We start from the raw sequence: 17,419 nt of genomic DNA, 5'->3' as shown, positions 1-17,419 counted from the left end.
GAGTTTCATGCCTTGATCTAGGCTCCTCTAATCCTCTCCACAAAATGACAGTCGCCTTGGCTGCCTGGTCCCGCACAGTGCCCGCAGTGGGACTGTGCTGTGTCTCTTCTCCAGCTTCAGGGGCGCGATAGAAGGTGTCCCCTGGCACCCACCGGTCCCGGAGCTACGGGGCAGTACCGAAGGCCAAACAGCCGCTAGCGGGAGGCAAACTTTGCTTGGAAGTGCGTGGCTTGTGGGCGCTACTTTGAACGTCATCGAAAAGAATGCAAGTGTCAGGACACTTGTCATCTGTCATGTCTTCTTCACGGTCACCCGCCTCGGAGCTATGCTCATTGGGAGGGAAGGGGTCCCGGGCTCGCCAGAGCCGTCCCCTTTGCTTCAGGTCGGCGTCGCTTTCCCGCGTGGGTCCCGAGGTCACTGAGCCTCTGTCGCCCTTCTTATACCTCTCCCAGCCACCCCGTTCGTTCCCTATCTTCGAACCGAACCCTCCCTTCTTTCCCCGGGGCGGGGCAGGTGGGGATGATATTTAAACAACAAAAAAACCAGAACTCTGTTATTTCTGGTCCCGGAGTTGATTGGGACTTGAGCGACCGACGAAGGGGTCCCGCCACTGGGGGTGTCCCCGTCCCCCACGCCCGGGACCCTGCCCCTCGGGGATCCTCCTCCCTCTTCCAGGGGTGACTGGTTGGCGCGAAGCGATTGGCGATCCCGGGCGCGATCCCGGGCGCCGATCCACGCGCCGCGTGGGGTGAATGGCCGCGGGAGGAGGACCGGGAGGCGCAGGGCGCAGACCAATAGCGGCCGCCGGTGGGAGTATTTGTTATTCACATGGAAGAGACTCGCCGGTGGCTCGGCCAGCTCAACCCCCTCAGCCCCGAGACCAGCCACAAGTGCGGCCGTGGTGCTCGCCTAGCGCGGTGGCGACGGCGGCGGCGGCGCTGACATGGAGCTGCGGGCCCCCCGGGGGCTTCCTCACCTCGTCTTCTGCGGGGAGCAGGGTAAGACTCCCCAGTGAGCAGCAGGCGCAGAAGAGGACAGCAAGTGCTGAAGCATAGCAAAAAAGCCCCCACCTTTCAACTCTCCCCCAACCCGGAGCTGGCTGCAAAAGTAGGGTTCCTCCCCACCCCCCGATTTTATTGCCGTTTTCATCCCCCCCCCAACCGTGCAGCTGACAGCCAGGTGTATGCTTTCTTCTCAGATTACTTTAATGATCTGCTTTATTTTTTTATTTTTTATTTTTTTTATTTTTTTGCTGGGCACGAGTAGATGGCTTTGCACACTGGAGTCTGGGAAAGAACTGGCGGGCGGAGAAAAGCGGATGGGGAGAGAGGAGGAGTGGGCACCAGGGGGCGAGGGGCTGGCCGGGCATTGGAGCTTGATTGGGTGTCTGTTGATTTTACGTTGCAAATAACAAGGCGGCCACCCCTCTTGTGTTTCCATGATTACATTCCAGTGAAGAGGTGCGGAATAGAGGGAGCTTAGGTTGGAATTCCCAAGACTTAGAGATGTGATCCCCTAAAAGTTTAGACGGTGAACGGGAGATTGAAGGGTGACGGGAGTGGGCAGGCGCTCTTAGGATGCTCTAACCCGGCGTGCGGCGGCAGGGTTTTAAATCGCTCTGCCTGGGATTGCTTGGCCTGAGTGACCTCCTGGACCTGCCCTGGTGGAATCTGGACTTGCCCGGCCGAGATGCCCAGGTACATTGGTTATGCGAATCTAAAGCGAGGGATTTCCGAAGTTAGCGGCTTCCGGGATGAGTTGGGGGTAACCCCCGCCTTCCTGAACACCGGCTAGACGGATATCTAACAAGGATCTGGGGGAAGTGTTGGGGGTTGGGGGAGTGTCGCAGGAAAAGCCTGGTGGTTTAGGGGGGTCTTCGAGACCCGCATCCCCCCGCGTAGCGCTCACACTCTGCCTTGAGTTTGTGGTCCCCGAGTTAGCTCGGCGAGGTTGGGATTTCCTTGCCCCCTCCCCCCAGCTCGGGGGAAAACGCCGGAGTTCTGAGTCCTGTTGGGGGTGGAGGGATCTAGATTCAAGGATCTAGAGTTTCCGAAGCCAAGGCTCCCTGCAGCTCCTTCGCGGCACCCACGGTCAGAGTGGCCCCTGTGTCGGGCAGACCAGTGAGGGGTGTGGGCGTCTGCAGCCAGCAGGTGTGGTGGGGGCGGAGGCGCTCTCGGACGGGTGCGCTCAGGAGCCTGGAGCCTGGGGCTAGGGCGCGCGGGGGTGGTGGTGGCGGGGACTGGGGCGGTGCCGGGTTGCCTGGGAAAAGCTAGAGTAACCGGGTCCTTCCCCGCGGCCCTACACTCTACTCCGCGTAGGGTTTACACGGTCTAAGGAACTGGGAGGGAAAAGGAAGACGCTGCGGGGAGGAGGGGACCCCGGGTGGGGTGAGCGGTTACTGCCTGAGATTTAGAGGGAGACCTCTCAGCCACGAGGGCGGAGTGAGCCCATCTACTCAAAGGGCTCAGAAGTCCCCTGAGGCATAGAGTTGGTGAAAAATAAAACAGAATCATATCCCCACCAGTCCTCCTCCCCCCTTCCCCCCCCCCCCGGTTGGGTTGTCTGACACGCTTCTTTGGTGCAAATGAAATGCAGAGGCGCGTGCGAGTCACCCGTTGCGCAAGAAGGCACCTCAGAGCTTCCCTGAGGAATTGCTTCTAGCCTAAATTGGGGATCCTGGCTTCAAAGGGTGTCTCTGTGCCCAGGATAGTGGTGGTATGTGGATAGCAGAAGACCAAGTCCCCCCCCCCCCCCAGGAGTTCCGCCCCTGGAGGGAATACCTTATTTGTCAATTGGGGGTGATATTTTCCCAAAGAGCCTACAGTCTGGGAATCTTGTGAACACCAGAGAACACACTAGGATCTTGATCATTAATCCTACCAAAAGAACCGAAGACGGGGTTTGCGGTGGAGGTATATCTGCAAGAAAAATTACTGTCAGGATAAATGCATTCCGACGATAGCTTGTGTTTTGCTTGAAAGAAAGATGAAAAGAGAGAAAGAGCCACCAGCAGGTAGATCTTGGATAAACAGCTTATTGCACTTGACTGTAATTTCCATTTTCCGTTATGAAACTGTTTGTCAATAATTGCAAATGGCTACAGGAACCACTCGAGTTTATCTTGGTCACTTGCTTGTGAATAGTATCTTGAAAGATCTCGAGAGGAGACAATCAGCTGTATGAAATGCATTCTCCGGGTCTTGCAAATATATATATATATATATATATATATATATATATATATATATATATATATCTTGATGATTTTGAAAAGATCCCAATTCACTGGGGAAATGGTTTTCTAATGCAATTTTCCTATCTCAGAGTCAACTACAGGTTGTACTACACCCGAAATAATAAAGAGAGTATCTACTCTTAAATAAGGGATGCGGGAACAATTTAGGAAGGGAAGCTTTCCAGGAGACATTTTCTCAGAAGAAAGAAGATGCTGAGCACACAGCTGAATACTGTCTTGTAGGCTCAATTCATTCTGTTTGGTTTATGCTGGTTAGCTTTACCCCCCTCCCCCCCATGCAAGTTATGGCTGATTGGACAATTCTAACCATTCCGATCCAAAAGGAAGATGGAAAAGGATGGGCCCAGCTTAGCTGAACTGGAGTGCAGAAGAAAGTTAGAGGTCTGGAGTGATATGCTCTTTTCAGACTTGGCTGGGCAGGTTGAAGCTGCTTCCGGGCTTGTTTAATTGGTATTTATGCAACAAACAGCCCAGCTGACATTCACATTGGCAGTATCAAGCGCCAATCTTTGTGTAAGAATGTTCTATTGTCTTTAGGGCATGGTGCACTGAGTTCTGCACATGCATGCTTGTGCAATGTTTTTCCTTCTAAGTTTCTTCCCCACTGTCCTCTCCCAATGGGCAACACCAAGAGGACCCTGCTTTAGTCTGTGAGTGCCATTGCTCTGTCTCAGGATTTTAGAAGATGCTGCATAGACTTATCTTTTGCTTGGATCCAGGACAAAAATCTTACCACATCCCAGAGCCTGTTGAATAGGCTGGCTTTGAAAAGTTCAGGAAATTGCTTCTGTTTTCAGGACAGAACCTGGGGTGTTACCAGACTCATACTGGGTTTGCCTAGTAGGAGTGGTCATTCCATGTTGTCCTAGGAGAGGTTGTGAGCCTGGAACTGTGTTGTATTTTTATTTCCATTTCAAGGAAGCTTTTCTTTACTGTTAGGGATTAAGGTTTTCCTTCCTTCCTTCCTTCCTTCCTTCCTTCCTTCCTTCCTTCCTTTCTTCCTCCCTCCCTCCCACTCTTTTCTCCCTTCTCTTCCACTTTTGATTTAAAGTTCTTGGCTTTGGCAAGTTGGAGCAGACTCATCCAGGATCTTGAGCACGGTTTAGCTTTGTCTGGGTCCCATCACTGTGGAAAGAGGGTGCCCAATACAGCTCCTTTCCTTGTTTGGCTATACTTTAGTCTATTAATGATGGTTAGATATTATGGCTTTTCTTAGGAATAGTTTTAAAAACACAGATGTTCCAGTTGGAGGGAGATCATCAGGTCTTGACACCAGTGGTCATAACCCTTAGTGCTAAAAGTATTCTGTTTTCTCACTACTTAAGAGTTTTCCTGCTTTCCCTACAGAAGAATGTTGTGTATTTTAAGAATGGCCCACTGGGCTCTTTGAATATCTGTGGCTTTGACTATCAGGTCAGACACTGTAGCTCCAAGAACTTCTCTTCATGCCTTCCAGTCTTCCTTTGTGCTCCCCCTTTTGGTATGGGCTTTCTAAAGTTGATTCTTGGCCACCTGCCTGTTGCTAAGGTCTGACCGTCTATGCTGGTCATGGGAAAGTGTTTTCCTCAGATCTAAGTATGATGTGCAAGTAAACTGTGTTAGTTCTGGGATGGTTATTAAGCCAATGCTATCCCTGTGCATTCTTATATCGCTTGGCAGTTTAACAAGTTCCTTAATGATCATCATGACATTTGATGTCACACCCAGCAGGAGGGCAGAAATCAGTTCACACTTTAGGGGGAAAAAAGAGGTTAAGTAAATCACCCAAAGACTAGACTCAAGCTTCCAGAGGACCCTGGGCATCCTACTAACACCTTACATAGTCAGGTCAAAGTCTCATGCCCAGAGGCTTTGGGATAGGGGACAGAATGAACTGCAGTTATAGTCCTACATGTGAACTCTGGCCTGAGACTTCAGACAAGAGTCAAATAACCTGTCTGCTCTCAGGTTCTCATGTCCAGATGGGGCTGTGATGCCAACCTTACAGGTGGATTTTAGGAGGAAATGAGACCATGTGTGTGAGGTTCCACTGTCAGCATTCACTCAGTTGGTTTCACTCTTTTCTAATCTGATGCATACTATAAATGTGGTCTTTTTGTGCAATGACTGTTATCTACAAAGAAGGATGCAAATTGAATTCTTCTAAATCAGATTTTTTTTTTTTTAAATGCATGGGGTTTAGGTATTAAAGGAAACCTGTGGTGAATTCCATTGTTATGCAAATAACCACAGTCTAATTTATCTGTTTAGTACTTAAGAGTCTTCTGGATCTGGTTTTCTCAATATCTGCTCTGCTTGTATAAATGAGCCAGCATTTAGAACCTTCTCGCACAGACTGGGGGTGGAGTGGGGGTTATTCGCTTGCAAGCAGAACAGGTTATTGTGCTCAGCTGACAAAGCCTTGGTCTCCTGTTTGAGTAAAATCCCATAGTCCCTTATGATTGAGTAACAAAGTCTTCGACCAGGAAGCAGGAAGACACCTTAGAGTTGATTAGGTCACAGCACTATTTCGGATTAGCAAGTAGAAGCACGGGAAATGCCTGGGTTTGCAGCTATAGGAGCTGATGGCAGTGCTTCCCTGGGATAGCCCTTTGTGTTAAAGAGCTGAACAGACACAGTGCTTCCCCAGGATAGCCCTTTGTGTTAAAGAGCCAAACAGATACAGTGCTTCCCTGGGATAGCCCTTTGTGTTAAAGAGCTGAACAGATACAGTACTTCCCCGGGATAGTCCTTTGTGTTAAAGAGCTGAACAGATACAGTGTTTCCCCAGGATAGCCCTTTGTGTTAAAGAGCTGAACAGATACAGTGTTTCCCCAGGATAGCCCTTTGTGTTAAAGAGCTGAACAGATACAGTGTTTCCCCAGGATAGCCCTTTGTGTTAAAGAGCCAGACAGATACAGCATGGGACTGCTGCTCTCCTGAGAAAAGCTTTTTATTTCTTGGCTAATGATATTTTTTTGCACAAGAACCTTACTCTGTCAGTGCTACACACTGGGGGAAGGCATGGGGTTATTCCTTTGTGCTGGTGGTCATGTTCCATTGGCAGCGGCTGGCCAGGAAACCAGATTGGAAATTTGGAAGTTTGAGTATTTTCCAGGGAAGGATTCAGAAATATCCCTTCTGGAAATTTCCCACAATTGTCCCTTTCTCATTTGCACATTATTGTTTCTTGAGCTAACCATTGGGAAATATATACAACCATAGAAGACTTCCATGGAGTGGTGGGCCCTCACCCTCACTGTACTGTGTCATTGCTGGGGTTATCTCAAAGCACAGGGCCCACCTTAGGGATCTGACGATTTTGGGGTGTTGCTCTTTACTTTCATATAGGGAGCACACAAAGAAAATAAGATGTGAGCGCATGGCACTGGCCTGTAATGCAGTCAGGGAGTTTGTTTGTAAAGACACCCAGGTCTGTAAGACAGTCAGTGTCAGTGGTATAGACCTTAGAGAAGACAGAGAAGGGTAAGATGGGAGAGTGCATGGTTAAGCTTCCTGAGCGTCAGCCACCATCGTGTGACCCAGTAGTACCGACAGCAGCTTGGTGGCCTCAGAATTTCCAGAGAACAGAACTCCCACCTTCTTGAAATGTCTGCCAGGGAAGGAAAGGTTTCAACCAAGCCCAGAGCATGGTAGGTTAGCTTGGGAGGTAAGCTATTTTACTTCAGATCAAACACAGCACATGAAGAAAAGCTCTTTGGAGGCTGTAGCTCAGAAAGGCCATTATTTCTTTGAAAATATTGATTCCAACAATGAGTTTGGATTAAAGTTCAGAAGAATTCTAGGAGAGCTGGATTAAGCAATATAGGATTATGCCGTGAAACATACATAAAGTTTGTAGTTGTTTAGTCTTCCATGGACTTTCACATATTATTTTGGCTTAGAATTTAAAAGAGAAACTGAACCTATCAGCTCTGTGACTTTTATAGCAGTGTATCAGACTCTGAGACAACTGTAATATTTAAATATTTTATACATAGCTCTCATTTTACTTTTCAAGTGATGAGCGGAATTCAGAATTCAGTAAACACTTTACCAACTAGGCGAGTAGTCAAGGATTTGCTCTGCTTTTGATAGAAAAAGAATGGCAGGCCACATTGATGCCTGTTTACTGAGCTTGTACCCTGGGCCAGATACAGTTTTCTAGTATGTACCTGTTGGCAGGTTCTGTCTCCCCTTACAGATAAGAAAACCAAGAGCTAGAGAGCTTGCATGCAACTAATTCCATATTGCAGAGGAGGAAAGTCCAGGAAACATCCATCCAACAAGCTGTCCATTAAGCAATCATCCAAGTAGAACCCCCCCATCCACATCCCATCCCCAGCCCCATGCTACAGCAGATCACAGATGGGATGGATGTTGGGGTGGGCCAACAGGTAATCTTGTTTCTGGGCTTGGGTAGTTGCAGGGTTGGTCAGCCCATCAGATCTTCCCGATCTTTGCCACCAGGGTAAGCTCTCCAGGGTTGCCCTAGCTAGTTCATCCTTTGCAGTGATGAGCAAGGGGCGGGCCAATCCTCCTGCTTTGATGTCCTCAGGGTTGGTTCTTCCACACCTCCTCCTTCAGGGTCAGCTCTACTGTGTTGTTGATGAGGGGCAGGAACAGCTCTCCCTCTCTTATGGTCTTAGGGCAAGCTCTTCCACTTGCTGAAGTCATTGATGGGCTGTTGGGGGGGTGCTCTCTCTCACCCATTCTGCACATGTCAGATGAGTAATTGCTTACAACAAAGGGCTTGGGTCACCCACATCTCTGCCAACAGGGTCGGCTCTATTGTTCTGCCAGGCCAGGTGCAGGATCCCCTTTTTCGAGTGTTGTAGGTGATAATGGGGAGGGTCAGCCCCCTTGACCACCATAGGTGGCAAGGTGGGGCGCATCGTCTTTCCCTTGCTCTTACCACCACACGGCAGATGAGGGGTGTGGTCTGCTATCACACTCTCAGGGCTATCTTACTGGAACCTCTGCCAACAGGGTCAGCTTTATTGCCTAGGCAAGGAGCAGGGCCCACTCCCCTGAGTGCTACAACTGGTCAAGGGAGGGTCAGCTTGCTCATCTTTTGCAGATGGTAAGGGGTAAAGGGTAAGGGGGACATCTTTCCCCACCCACACCATCGCATGGTAGTGGGGCAGCTCTCCCATGCTCACCCATACCTGGCTGGCTCACCCACACCTACACCAACGGGGTTGGCGCCATTGTGCTGCCCAGGCCGGATGCAGGGCCTGCTCTCCTGAGTTTCACAGCGGGCAGGGTCATTGAAATTTCTTCTTAATTTTCCCATTTATTCTAGGTTCAGCCAGTGTGGACTTGGTCTCAAACTCTAAATTAGTGTTCATCATTAATGACATTTTATCATGACGTGACTAGTCTTCCTTGTAAGACTAGTCCTAACTGTCTTAATTGCACATCCAGTTTCATCCAGAAACTCACTCCAGTTTCATCCAGAAACTCACGCCAGTTTCCTAAGAGTTTCCCTTGGTAGGATACTTCAGGTCAGGCTGTTGTGGACCTCCCTCGAGAGGGAAGCAGCTGCCAGGTGAAGTGAGTGGCAGATAATCGGAAAAAGGACTACATATTTGGGGCAGTGCAGAGGGAATCAAGGTCCAGAACATGCCAGTAGGCAAGGGACATTTTGTGCAGGTAGCCTGGAAACATCTCAGCAGAAGGGCCAGCGCTTGGCTGGGGCTCCCAGTGCACACTCAGGAAGTGAGCACAGTAGCAGCTAAGAGCCTCTTTTCAAACGGGGAAGTGAAAGACAGTGCCACTTTCTCTGAAGGCACTTGGGCATATGTTCAGTTGTCCCCCAGGGAGGCACCATCCTTTTTTCTTTTGCAGGACAAAGAAGATGGAAAGAGAATTTTATGAACTGGAACTTGAGAACGAGTGAATGGGAAATACAAGCAGATGTTGGTTGGCTGGGGTGGAGGGAAGCAGTCCAGATTTCAGATTCAAGTGTAAATAGGTTAGAAATGAACATTAGGTTAGGCATCCTGCCAGAATATACTGTTGCCGCTCGTTCTCTTCATTACACGTGCATTTCAAATTTCCTTTTGTTAACTCAGTTCTCATTTCCAGTTAAACTTCCAATCGTTCAGTGAGGGTCTTATGGAATCCTTTAAGGACAAAGTCCCCAGGATGAGGCTTCCCTTGATTTGCCCGTAGATGCTTTCACTCCAGGTTATTTCTTGTCTTGATGAAATGGCTGTTTTCCTCACCGAGTCAGACAAAATTAAGCACCTTTCCAATTGATCTGTAGCTCTAATGTGTTCCTAGTGATGCTCGGACCAAGGCATGTTTACTCCAGAGCTGCAAGCATGCCCGTTGCTTCCTCCCTGACAAATTAATTGGGAACTCTGGCAATGGTTACAGGAAGATCTTCACATGTAACCCTCCCTATGCATTTAATTTTCAAGTCTTTGATCTATTAGCAGAGAACAACAGGATAGTTGATATGAGGTAGCGGCTGCTCTATGCTGAATGTCTCTGCAAGCTATAAGATATTTTCAGAGCTTTTGGTAGCTTGTCTCTCCTTTCCTCTCTTCCCTCTTTCTTCCTCCCTTCTTCCTTTTCTGAGACTGAATAGTCACTGTTTCCCAGTGGGGAATCTGGGATACTAAAAAAAAAAAAAGTCATTAACAGATGACCGCCTTGTTGAACAAGTCACAGAAAATAACCTTTCATTACCTTGTGGACAAGATTTAAATGCGACATTTATATAGCTGTAAAAGGTAAGAAAGGTTTGACAAGAAATAATGTCATCAATCACAGGTATTTTACCTTTCTGGAAATAAGGCTTATTGAACTAAAATGATAAATAAAAATATGTCCTGGTTTGAAAGAAGTGATCTAGCTGCTGAGACTTTTCTGTTTCTCTTGCTCTAAACATGTCATCAATCTCCCTGCTTGGATGCAGTGCAGCCAGGTGTTCAGCATCACGGGAGACCAAAAAGAGCTAGTTCTTAATGAGTAGGGGACAGACAGGGCTTAAGTATATAAGAAATACAGCCTTACTGAACTGAACTCCCCCCTTTTCCTCCTCTTCTTCCCAGGAATAATTCTGCTACAGGGCTGAATTCAAGGACGTGAATTGTTGACCTCATGCCAACATCAGAACCTCAGATGTCATTCTAATTTATTTGCAAGCTGGCTTTATGTGGAAATAAACTTGAACCAAGGGCCTGTCGGAAATTCACTGTGACGTTCAAATCAAGAAAACTCGCTGAACTCCCCAGAGCCTTTCCCCATGGGCCCTGATGGTAGACTCCAAAAGGTGCAGCCTCAGGTGGTCCCCCTTCTTCTGTGGCAAGAATAAACTTTGGGTCATTGATTGCAATACCACCTGTGGAGAAAATGGTATGCGAGGGAAAGCGCTCAGCCTCTTGCCCTTGTTTCTTCCTCTTGACTGCCAAGTTCTACTGGATCCTCACAATGATGCAAAGGACTCACAGCCAGGAGTATGCCCATTCCATCCGGGTGGATGGGGACATCATTTTGGGGGGTCTTTTTCCTGTTCATGCAAAGGGAGAGAGAGGGGTACCTTGTGGGGAGCTGAAGAAGGAAAAGGGGATCCACAGACTAGAGGCCATGCTTTATGCAATCGACCAGATTAACAAGGACCCCGATCTCCTCTCCAATATCTCTCTGGGTGTCCGGATCCTTGACACATGCTCCAGGGACACCTACGCTCTGGAGCAGTCGCTTACCTTCGTGCAGGCATTGATAGAGAAAGACGCGTCCGATGTGAAGTGTGCTAATGGAGATCCACCTATATTTACTAAGCCCGACAAGATTTCTGGTGTCATAGGTGCTGCAGCAAGCTCCGTGTCCATCATGGTGGCTAACATTTTAAGACTTTTCAAGGTAGGTGATGACATTGTCTTTTCAACCGATGTGAAAGAATCAGGAATCTTTGTGGCTCCACATGTGGGTTTAAAGAAGAAAGTGGAGATGATGATGCCAATAGATACTGTCTGTGTCACCGGGTTCCTCAAATGGGGCATTCTGTGCTAGGTTTCTACCGTGTATGGCTTCAGTTCCTTTCGTTATGATTGATTAAATAGATTAATCCTGGCTGTTTTTCCCCAAAGAGAGTGTTGGTAAGTTCTGTGAAGTGTTTGGTCCTTGCCGTCAGGGGCTAACCTCCCCAGGGAGGCTCACTTTAAGTTAAAGCAAGCATCTTTAGAGAATCATAAGCCCTTCGCACATTTATCATACAGAACACTTCCTCTCTACTCGAGGTACGTGTGAGATAATTTACTTGGTAAAACTTCTTCAAGGCGGGATGCTCTGTTATGACAAAAATTCCTGTGATGAAACGGTATTTATTACTAATGTGTAGATGGTAGTGACATTCTAGGAGACGAGATGGCCATAAAGTTGTCAGGCTTATTGTAACTCGAATAGAGCAGAACCTCATTAATTCAGAATACTGTGATGCAGACTGGAAATAATTACATATAATTCTTATTGAGTTAATAGTTCAAATTTGGTAGGAAGCAATCAAGACATTTTGATTTAGGTTTGATGATCTATTATCTGTACACTTTATAATATTGACTAAAATTGCCAACATAAAATAATATATGTGAAAATACTTTGAAAGTACATAGTACCATAAAAATAAAGTTATTGTAACTCACCACTTTCATTAACTTTCTAATCTTATTTATTAATATCCATTATGTAGTCTTTTGAAATAGACACGGTTTTTAAATTGAAAATACTTTTTACTCTCATTTCTTACTCATTGGGATTTGACTTTTCCAACTGAACCTGAATTAATGAGGCTTTATTTTATATATAAAACTATTCCTATGCATATCAGATTTAAAGTTGGACTGATGACAGATAGAGTGACAAAAACGAACGAAATAATGGAAAACATCACAAAAAAAAGCAGGAAAGGGATCGAATCAAAGGCGTTCTCTTTGGGTAGGTATCTCGGGGGCCAGTTTAGTTTGGTCTGTATTTCATATTGGACTCCTCGTTGTAACATTCCCCAAGAGGTTGCATAGCCTCTGTGTGGATCTCCTTCATTCAAAGTGAGAATGCTAAGAGGCAGTTTAATGGCTCTTTTCAGATTGATGACATCGCTTCAAAGGAGGAGGCTGCTGTCTGTGTCTCATAGAAGCCCCGTGTATAAGGCATTCTGAAGGGGAACAAAAAGGCCTTGGGGAGTACGGGAGACACTTTAGCAAGACATTAGAAGAGTTGCCTGGCAGTGAAAGACCTTGAAATGAGCACTGGCAGCCAGAGGTCTCTCATTCTCCATCTCCGGGAGCCTTGAAGAGAAGCTAGGCAGTTGTAAATAGGGCCCCTAGGGATGACTACCACCTCTCCCAGAGGCAAGACAGAGTGAGGACTCCCACCTACAGGATCTAGCCTTCTTCTCAGGACTTCTGATCTATGCCTCATGGTGTTTCCTGCTCATGGCTAGAGTCCAGACCAGCTATTTCCCCAGCCCTCCTCCTTTCTCCCATTCAATCCCCCTCCTCGCTTGTTCTAAAGCCTTTCTTAACACTGCTAGAGATGAGGGAAACCTTCGTGATGAGTTTCTCCTTTCTGGGATCTTCCTCGTGTATATTAATTACTGCTCTTGTCACCCCATAGTTATTGCTTTTTTCTGTGGTCTGGTTACCATCCAAACACACACAAGAATTTCAAGAGTGAGTGAAAGAGATAAAGTACTAACCTGAGATATTCAAAGCTCATTTATGTTATTATTTTTTGGTCATAGAATGAACTTATCGATAAGAGTATGATGATAGTTCTATATAAGATTGTTGGGTTTCTTTAGTGGGAAAATGCAGGTGACATGCACTGCCAGGCCCTGGCTTTGCCCCGTTTCCTAGGCTGCTGAAGGAAAGTTGATGCCATCTGAAGGCGAGAGGGGGGCTTTTGTTTTATACGGCTGGGCCTGGCTTGCCTCCACTTGGTTTTTCCCTCATTTGACAACACTTTTACTAATTTTGGGTACTTGTAGAGGGATTCTGTCTGATGGAGTGAATTATTCTTGGTTCTTTGAACACAGAAAGACACCTAGGGGTCCCCCTGACTACCCCTTGATGGAACATATAGGGAGGCGCTCACTTTTAGCCAGCAGAGGGCAGTGACTGTGATAGATGATATTGCCACAATCAGCACATTGGAACAGAGAAACATTTCGCTTATGTCTCCATGTTACTACACTGGAGAAACTGATCTCAATCAGCAAAGGATAGCTCCTCCCATCTTTCAGATGAACTTGAAGTACAAGCATTGCCAATCAAATAATTTTACCTTATCATGGTGCTGTCTCCATTTACTTGCATGATTTATGTGTAACCTTCAGCTTGCGCTCACTGTAATTGTAATTAGGAGAAGATGGTGGGCTGTGTATGGGAAAGAAAATGGCCTTCTTTAGTGTGGATGACTTCTGTTTATACCCATATGCTAGGGCTGACATGAAATATTACAATAGTTATCAAAGGAATGCTTGCATTAGAGATTGAGATGCAGTTCCATTTTGAAAAATAATAATTTTCCCATGGCATGAGATGATGAGATGAATGATGAATGAGAGTTAAGTTTTAAGCACGAACCTTAGAACTATTCATAGTCCCTGCAGGACAGCATATGAACCATAGAATCCAAAAGAAACTCCATGCATCCAACTTATCTACTCTTGGTTCTCGAGGGAGGCAGCGCTGTTTCATCTTTGTTTCTCTTATCAAAACTCTGAGGCAAATGAGAAAAATCAACTCCTTAATTTAGAGGAGAGCTAGACAGGGACTTGGAGCAGGGAGTTCTTGGAAACAGGAAATGCCCACATATCATTGAAGCTCCCCCAGAGGAGTGGTCTTCAGTCTGAAGGCAAGTAGGTACAACTTAGGCCACTTTCCTCCTCACCTCCAAGAAACCTTTGCAAAGTTCAGGGCCTGTGAATGAGTATAAGCCCTTGCTCTCCTCTGGGGATTGTATTCACCAAGAGAAGTGGACATGACTCAACATTCCTCAGAAATGTCAGAGTGGAGTTGGGCTTGAAAGCCGCAGAATCAGATTTTAATGCTTTGAACTTTATAGAAGCATTGCTATGCACACATGCAAGCACACACACACATTCACACACCCACATGCACACACAGGCATACATGCACACACACGTGTGTACACACACATGTACACATACACACACATTCAAACACACACACACACACACACACACACACACACACACACACACTGTTATCAGCACAGTGGCTGTCTATGTGACCTCTACAGCAAGTTGATGGCCTTAGATAATGGCACTATCAATTGGGATATTGTGTAATTATGAAGTAGTAGCGCTCCTTTGATTTCAAGATAAAAATGGTGTGTCTGGGATTCTGAACCTTAGAAAACTCAGTGAAGACAGGGACTTAAAATGAATTTCAAAATCAGATGTCTTTTGGAAACTTTGACTGACATGCCCAGAGATGAAATTTGTTTATAAAAAGCCCAAATGGTTTTCCTTCTTTAGAATGTTCCCCAACTTCTTCTTTGAATGGGAGGAAATCAGTTTCTCAAAACACACTAAACGTATGTCTTACTTCCAGTAAAGATTGAGTTTCCTAGGTGAAAGGTGACACATTGACACCAGAGTAACTCTCATTAATGTCCGCAAAGACACATGGGTTACAAGAGGACAGTGTCAAGTGCAGTTTCTCTCTCTCCTGTTTGGCTAGTTAGCTTTACCTGGATTGTTAATTTCCCATTCTTGAAGAATGGGCTTCAGCCAGCCTGTGCTGTGCCCTCCCAAAGCAATCAAATGAAATGTCAGTAGAAATCATTTGTGTGAGGGCTAGATGATTTCTCTCCATGTGGATTTGTGCTTTTTAATCATTTAGTTATAAATGACTAACAACGATCTTTACGTTGAGCAATGAAATACAAAGAATTCTCTCATTCTCCTGCAAGTTTTGTCTACTTCACAGTGTTTATGAAGACATACTTTTCCAAGAGGCTCAGCTATACCAACTGCTAAAGCCGTGCATCTTGTGAGTTATTTATTGCCACAATGGGTTTTATTAATTATAAACAGTGAAAGGCAAATTTGCCATGTTCAGGCTCATCTAGTTAGAATGGATGGGTAAGCGAGCAAGCACATTGAATAGATTCTGCAGGAGGTAACATTTCATGTAAATCCCGTTTGATAACAAATAAACACTGGGAAGTGGAAAGCGAGACTCCCTCATACAGTCCTGTAGTTTTAAGCATCTTTGCTTGTAAAAGAGCACACCCTCTTTTGAGTTGGAAGGTGGCCACTCTTTTACAGTGGCCGCTGGGCTGGCAATGGTGTCAACCGAGAAAGAGCACTTCAGATGTGCAGTAGGAGACTTCTATATCACAGCAATGTCACTTGTTAATGTCCTCCCCCCAACCCTCTGAGAGCCATCTTCCCTGCACCCTAGGACAAAGGCCTACCTCTGCTAAGCAAAAGCATCCTGCTTTGCTTGGTGAGGTTTACAGAGAGGCAGCCTTTACATCTTCTTCTTGGTGTCCATGCTACACTGTTGTACTTGTTTGCCTGTCTATATCCTCCACGAGACAAGCACCGAGCGGGCAGGTTCCATTTCTTTGTTATTGGCAATTTATTTCTAGTCCCTAGTCTCACTCTGTGAGACTAATAAACATGTGAATGAACGAATCAACCATATCTTCTACTCATTTAGCCCAATACCAAATACTGGAAATAATATTTAGTTAGATAGGAAAATAGAAATCAAATTTCTGTGTACACTCTCAGGAAAGGGAATAGAAGGGGAAGAAGAAAGAAAGGCATTCCTATTTTCATGTGCTCCCTCACACTCCTACGCATTCCCGTCTTCTTTAGGTAGACCCTTAAAATGGAAAATTAAACAAGCACTAAACATGAGTGCTTTATCATTTTGGAAAATTTAAGCAACAAATAATAGTCTGAGATGGAAAGAGTCCACTTCCCAGTACAACTATTAATAAAATAACACATGCATACATGATTTTATTTATAGATATGCCTTCTGACTTTCTTTTCTACTTAATACATGCAGGACAGACTTATACGTTGGTTAATGTAGGTCTGCCTCAGTAATTTTCAATTCTGCAAGTCAAGAATTACCTGGATAGATGGATGCTCAGATTTTTACTGTTACCAAAGAAACTGGACAAAGCCCTATCTATATTCATATATCTTAGAATATTTCCAGGTGATTCCGTGTTGGTCTAGGATTGGGAAGTTTCAAGACGTCCTCCTTCATTTTTAGTGGCTGGTGCATTTTAATTATGGATAGACCATAATTTATTTTTTACAAATCCCTAATAGGGAAGTAGTCAGAGATTGTTCCTTTTGATTTCATTTGAAAAACTTGTAACAATGCCAAATCCTCGCTGAAACACTGTTAGCCCTAGTGGGAATTCTTGCATCATAGAACCTTTTCTCCGACCAACTCAGATTATACATTGTGAACAGCCAAGCCCATCTCTCCATAAGGCTGTCTTACACAATTCAGGCATATAGCACAGACCAAGGCTTTTCTCAACAAGGAGTAACTTAGAACCAATGTCCTGGTCTTGCGCCCAGGCTGTGAAAGGGACATCATGATTCCTGTTTTGGGGAGTAGATTTTTAAACTTGGTGAATTTAAGTCTTTCTTACTTTCCTTGTCTGAATCCCCAAAGAGCCTGAAATCCTACAGCGAATACTGAAGACATTTTAAGAGCTTACTAGGTGATTAATGCCTAGCTTTTGGGCTCTTTGAGCGACGAGGATGTTTTAAAAGTAGCGAAAAGGCTTTCTAAGAGGCTGGCTTGTGATTAGATAAAATACACCTTTTTTGTTGTTGCTGTTTAAGAAATGGTCTGCAAATTTTTCTGGAAAAAGTTAGAGTGGAGGTAAATAAATCTGCACAAGGAAAGTGCTTTTCTACTTATTTTCCCTAAAGATGGCAATTAAAATAAAAAAAATGTTTATTTTACAGGCTTTATTTATTTATTTATTTTTAGCCACTTGTGGGTTTACAGGAAAGCTAAAGATTGCAAGGATTTTATTTGGCTTTCAGCACAGGTGTCTTTCATAGATTTTTTTTTTTATTTTATTTATTTTTTATTAACAACCAAAAGCTACCTCTTCCTAAGGAGGCTTAAACCCTGGAGGCCATCTGTGGCTCTGGTTCAG

The 17,419-nt window shown here is 45.4% G+C and overlaps 1 protein-coding gene across 5 annotated transcripts in view; it reads left to right on the top strand.

The window, feature by feature from the left end:
* Positions 1-924: 924 nt before the first annotated feature.
* The window catches only part of Grm8 (glutamate metabotropic receptor 8), a 764,803-nt gene continuing 748,308 nt past the window's right edge, over positions 925-17,419 (top strand). The window contains exons 1-2 of one of the 5 annotated variants that reach the window (XM_051175782.1): positions 925-998; positions 10,300-11,110. In XM_051175782.1, the coding sequence (XP_051031739.1) occupies positions 10,601-11,110 (510 nt within the window). In that variant the 5' untranslated portion in view covers positions 925-998; positions 10,300-10,600. Of the gene's footprint in view, positions 999-1,328; positions 1,698-2,060; positions 2,151-2,897; positions 3,014-10,299; positions 11,111-17,419 lie in introns of those variants that run through there. The other 4 variants (XM_051175781.1, XM_051175780.1, XM_051175783.1 and 1 more) reach the window with 4 other exon arrangements.

The sequence above is a fragment of the Phodopus roborovskii genome, unplaced genomic scaffold (assembly GCF_943737965.1).
Source record: "Phodopus roborovskii unplaced genomic scaffold, PHOROB, whole genome shotgun sequence".
NCBI lineage: Eukaryota > Metazoa > Chordata > Mammalia > Rodentia > Cricetidae > Phodopus > Phodopus roborovskii.
Note: the sequence above shows the minus strand (reverse complement) of the source record. Positions and strands in the feature narration are given on the sequence as shown.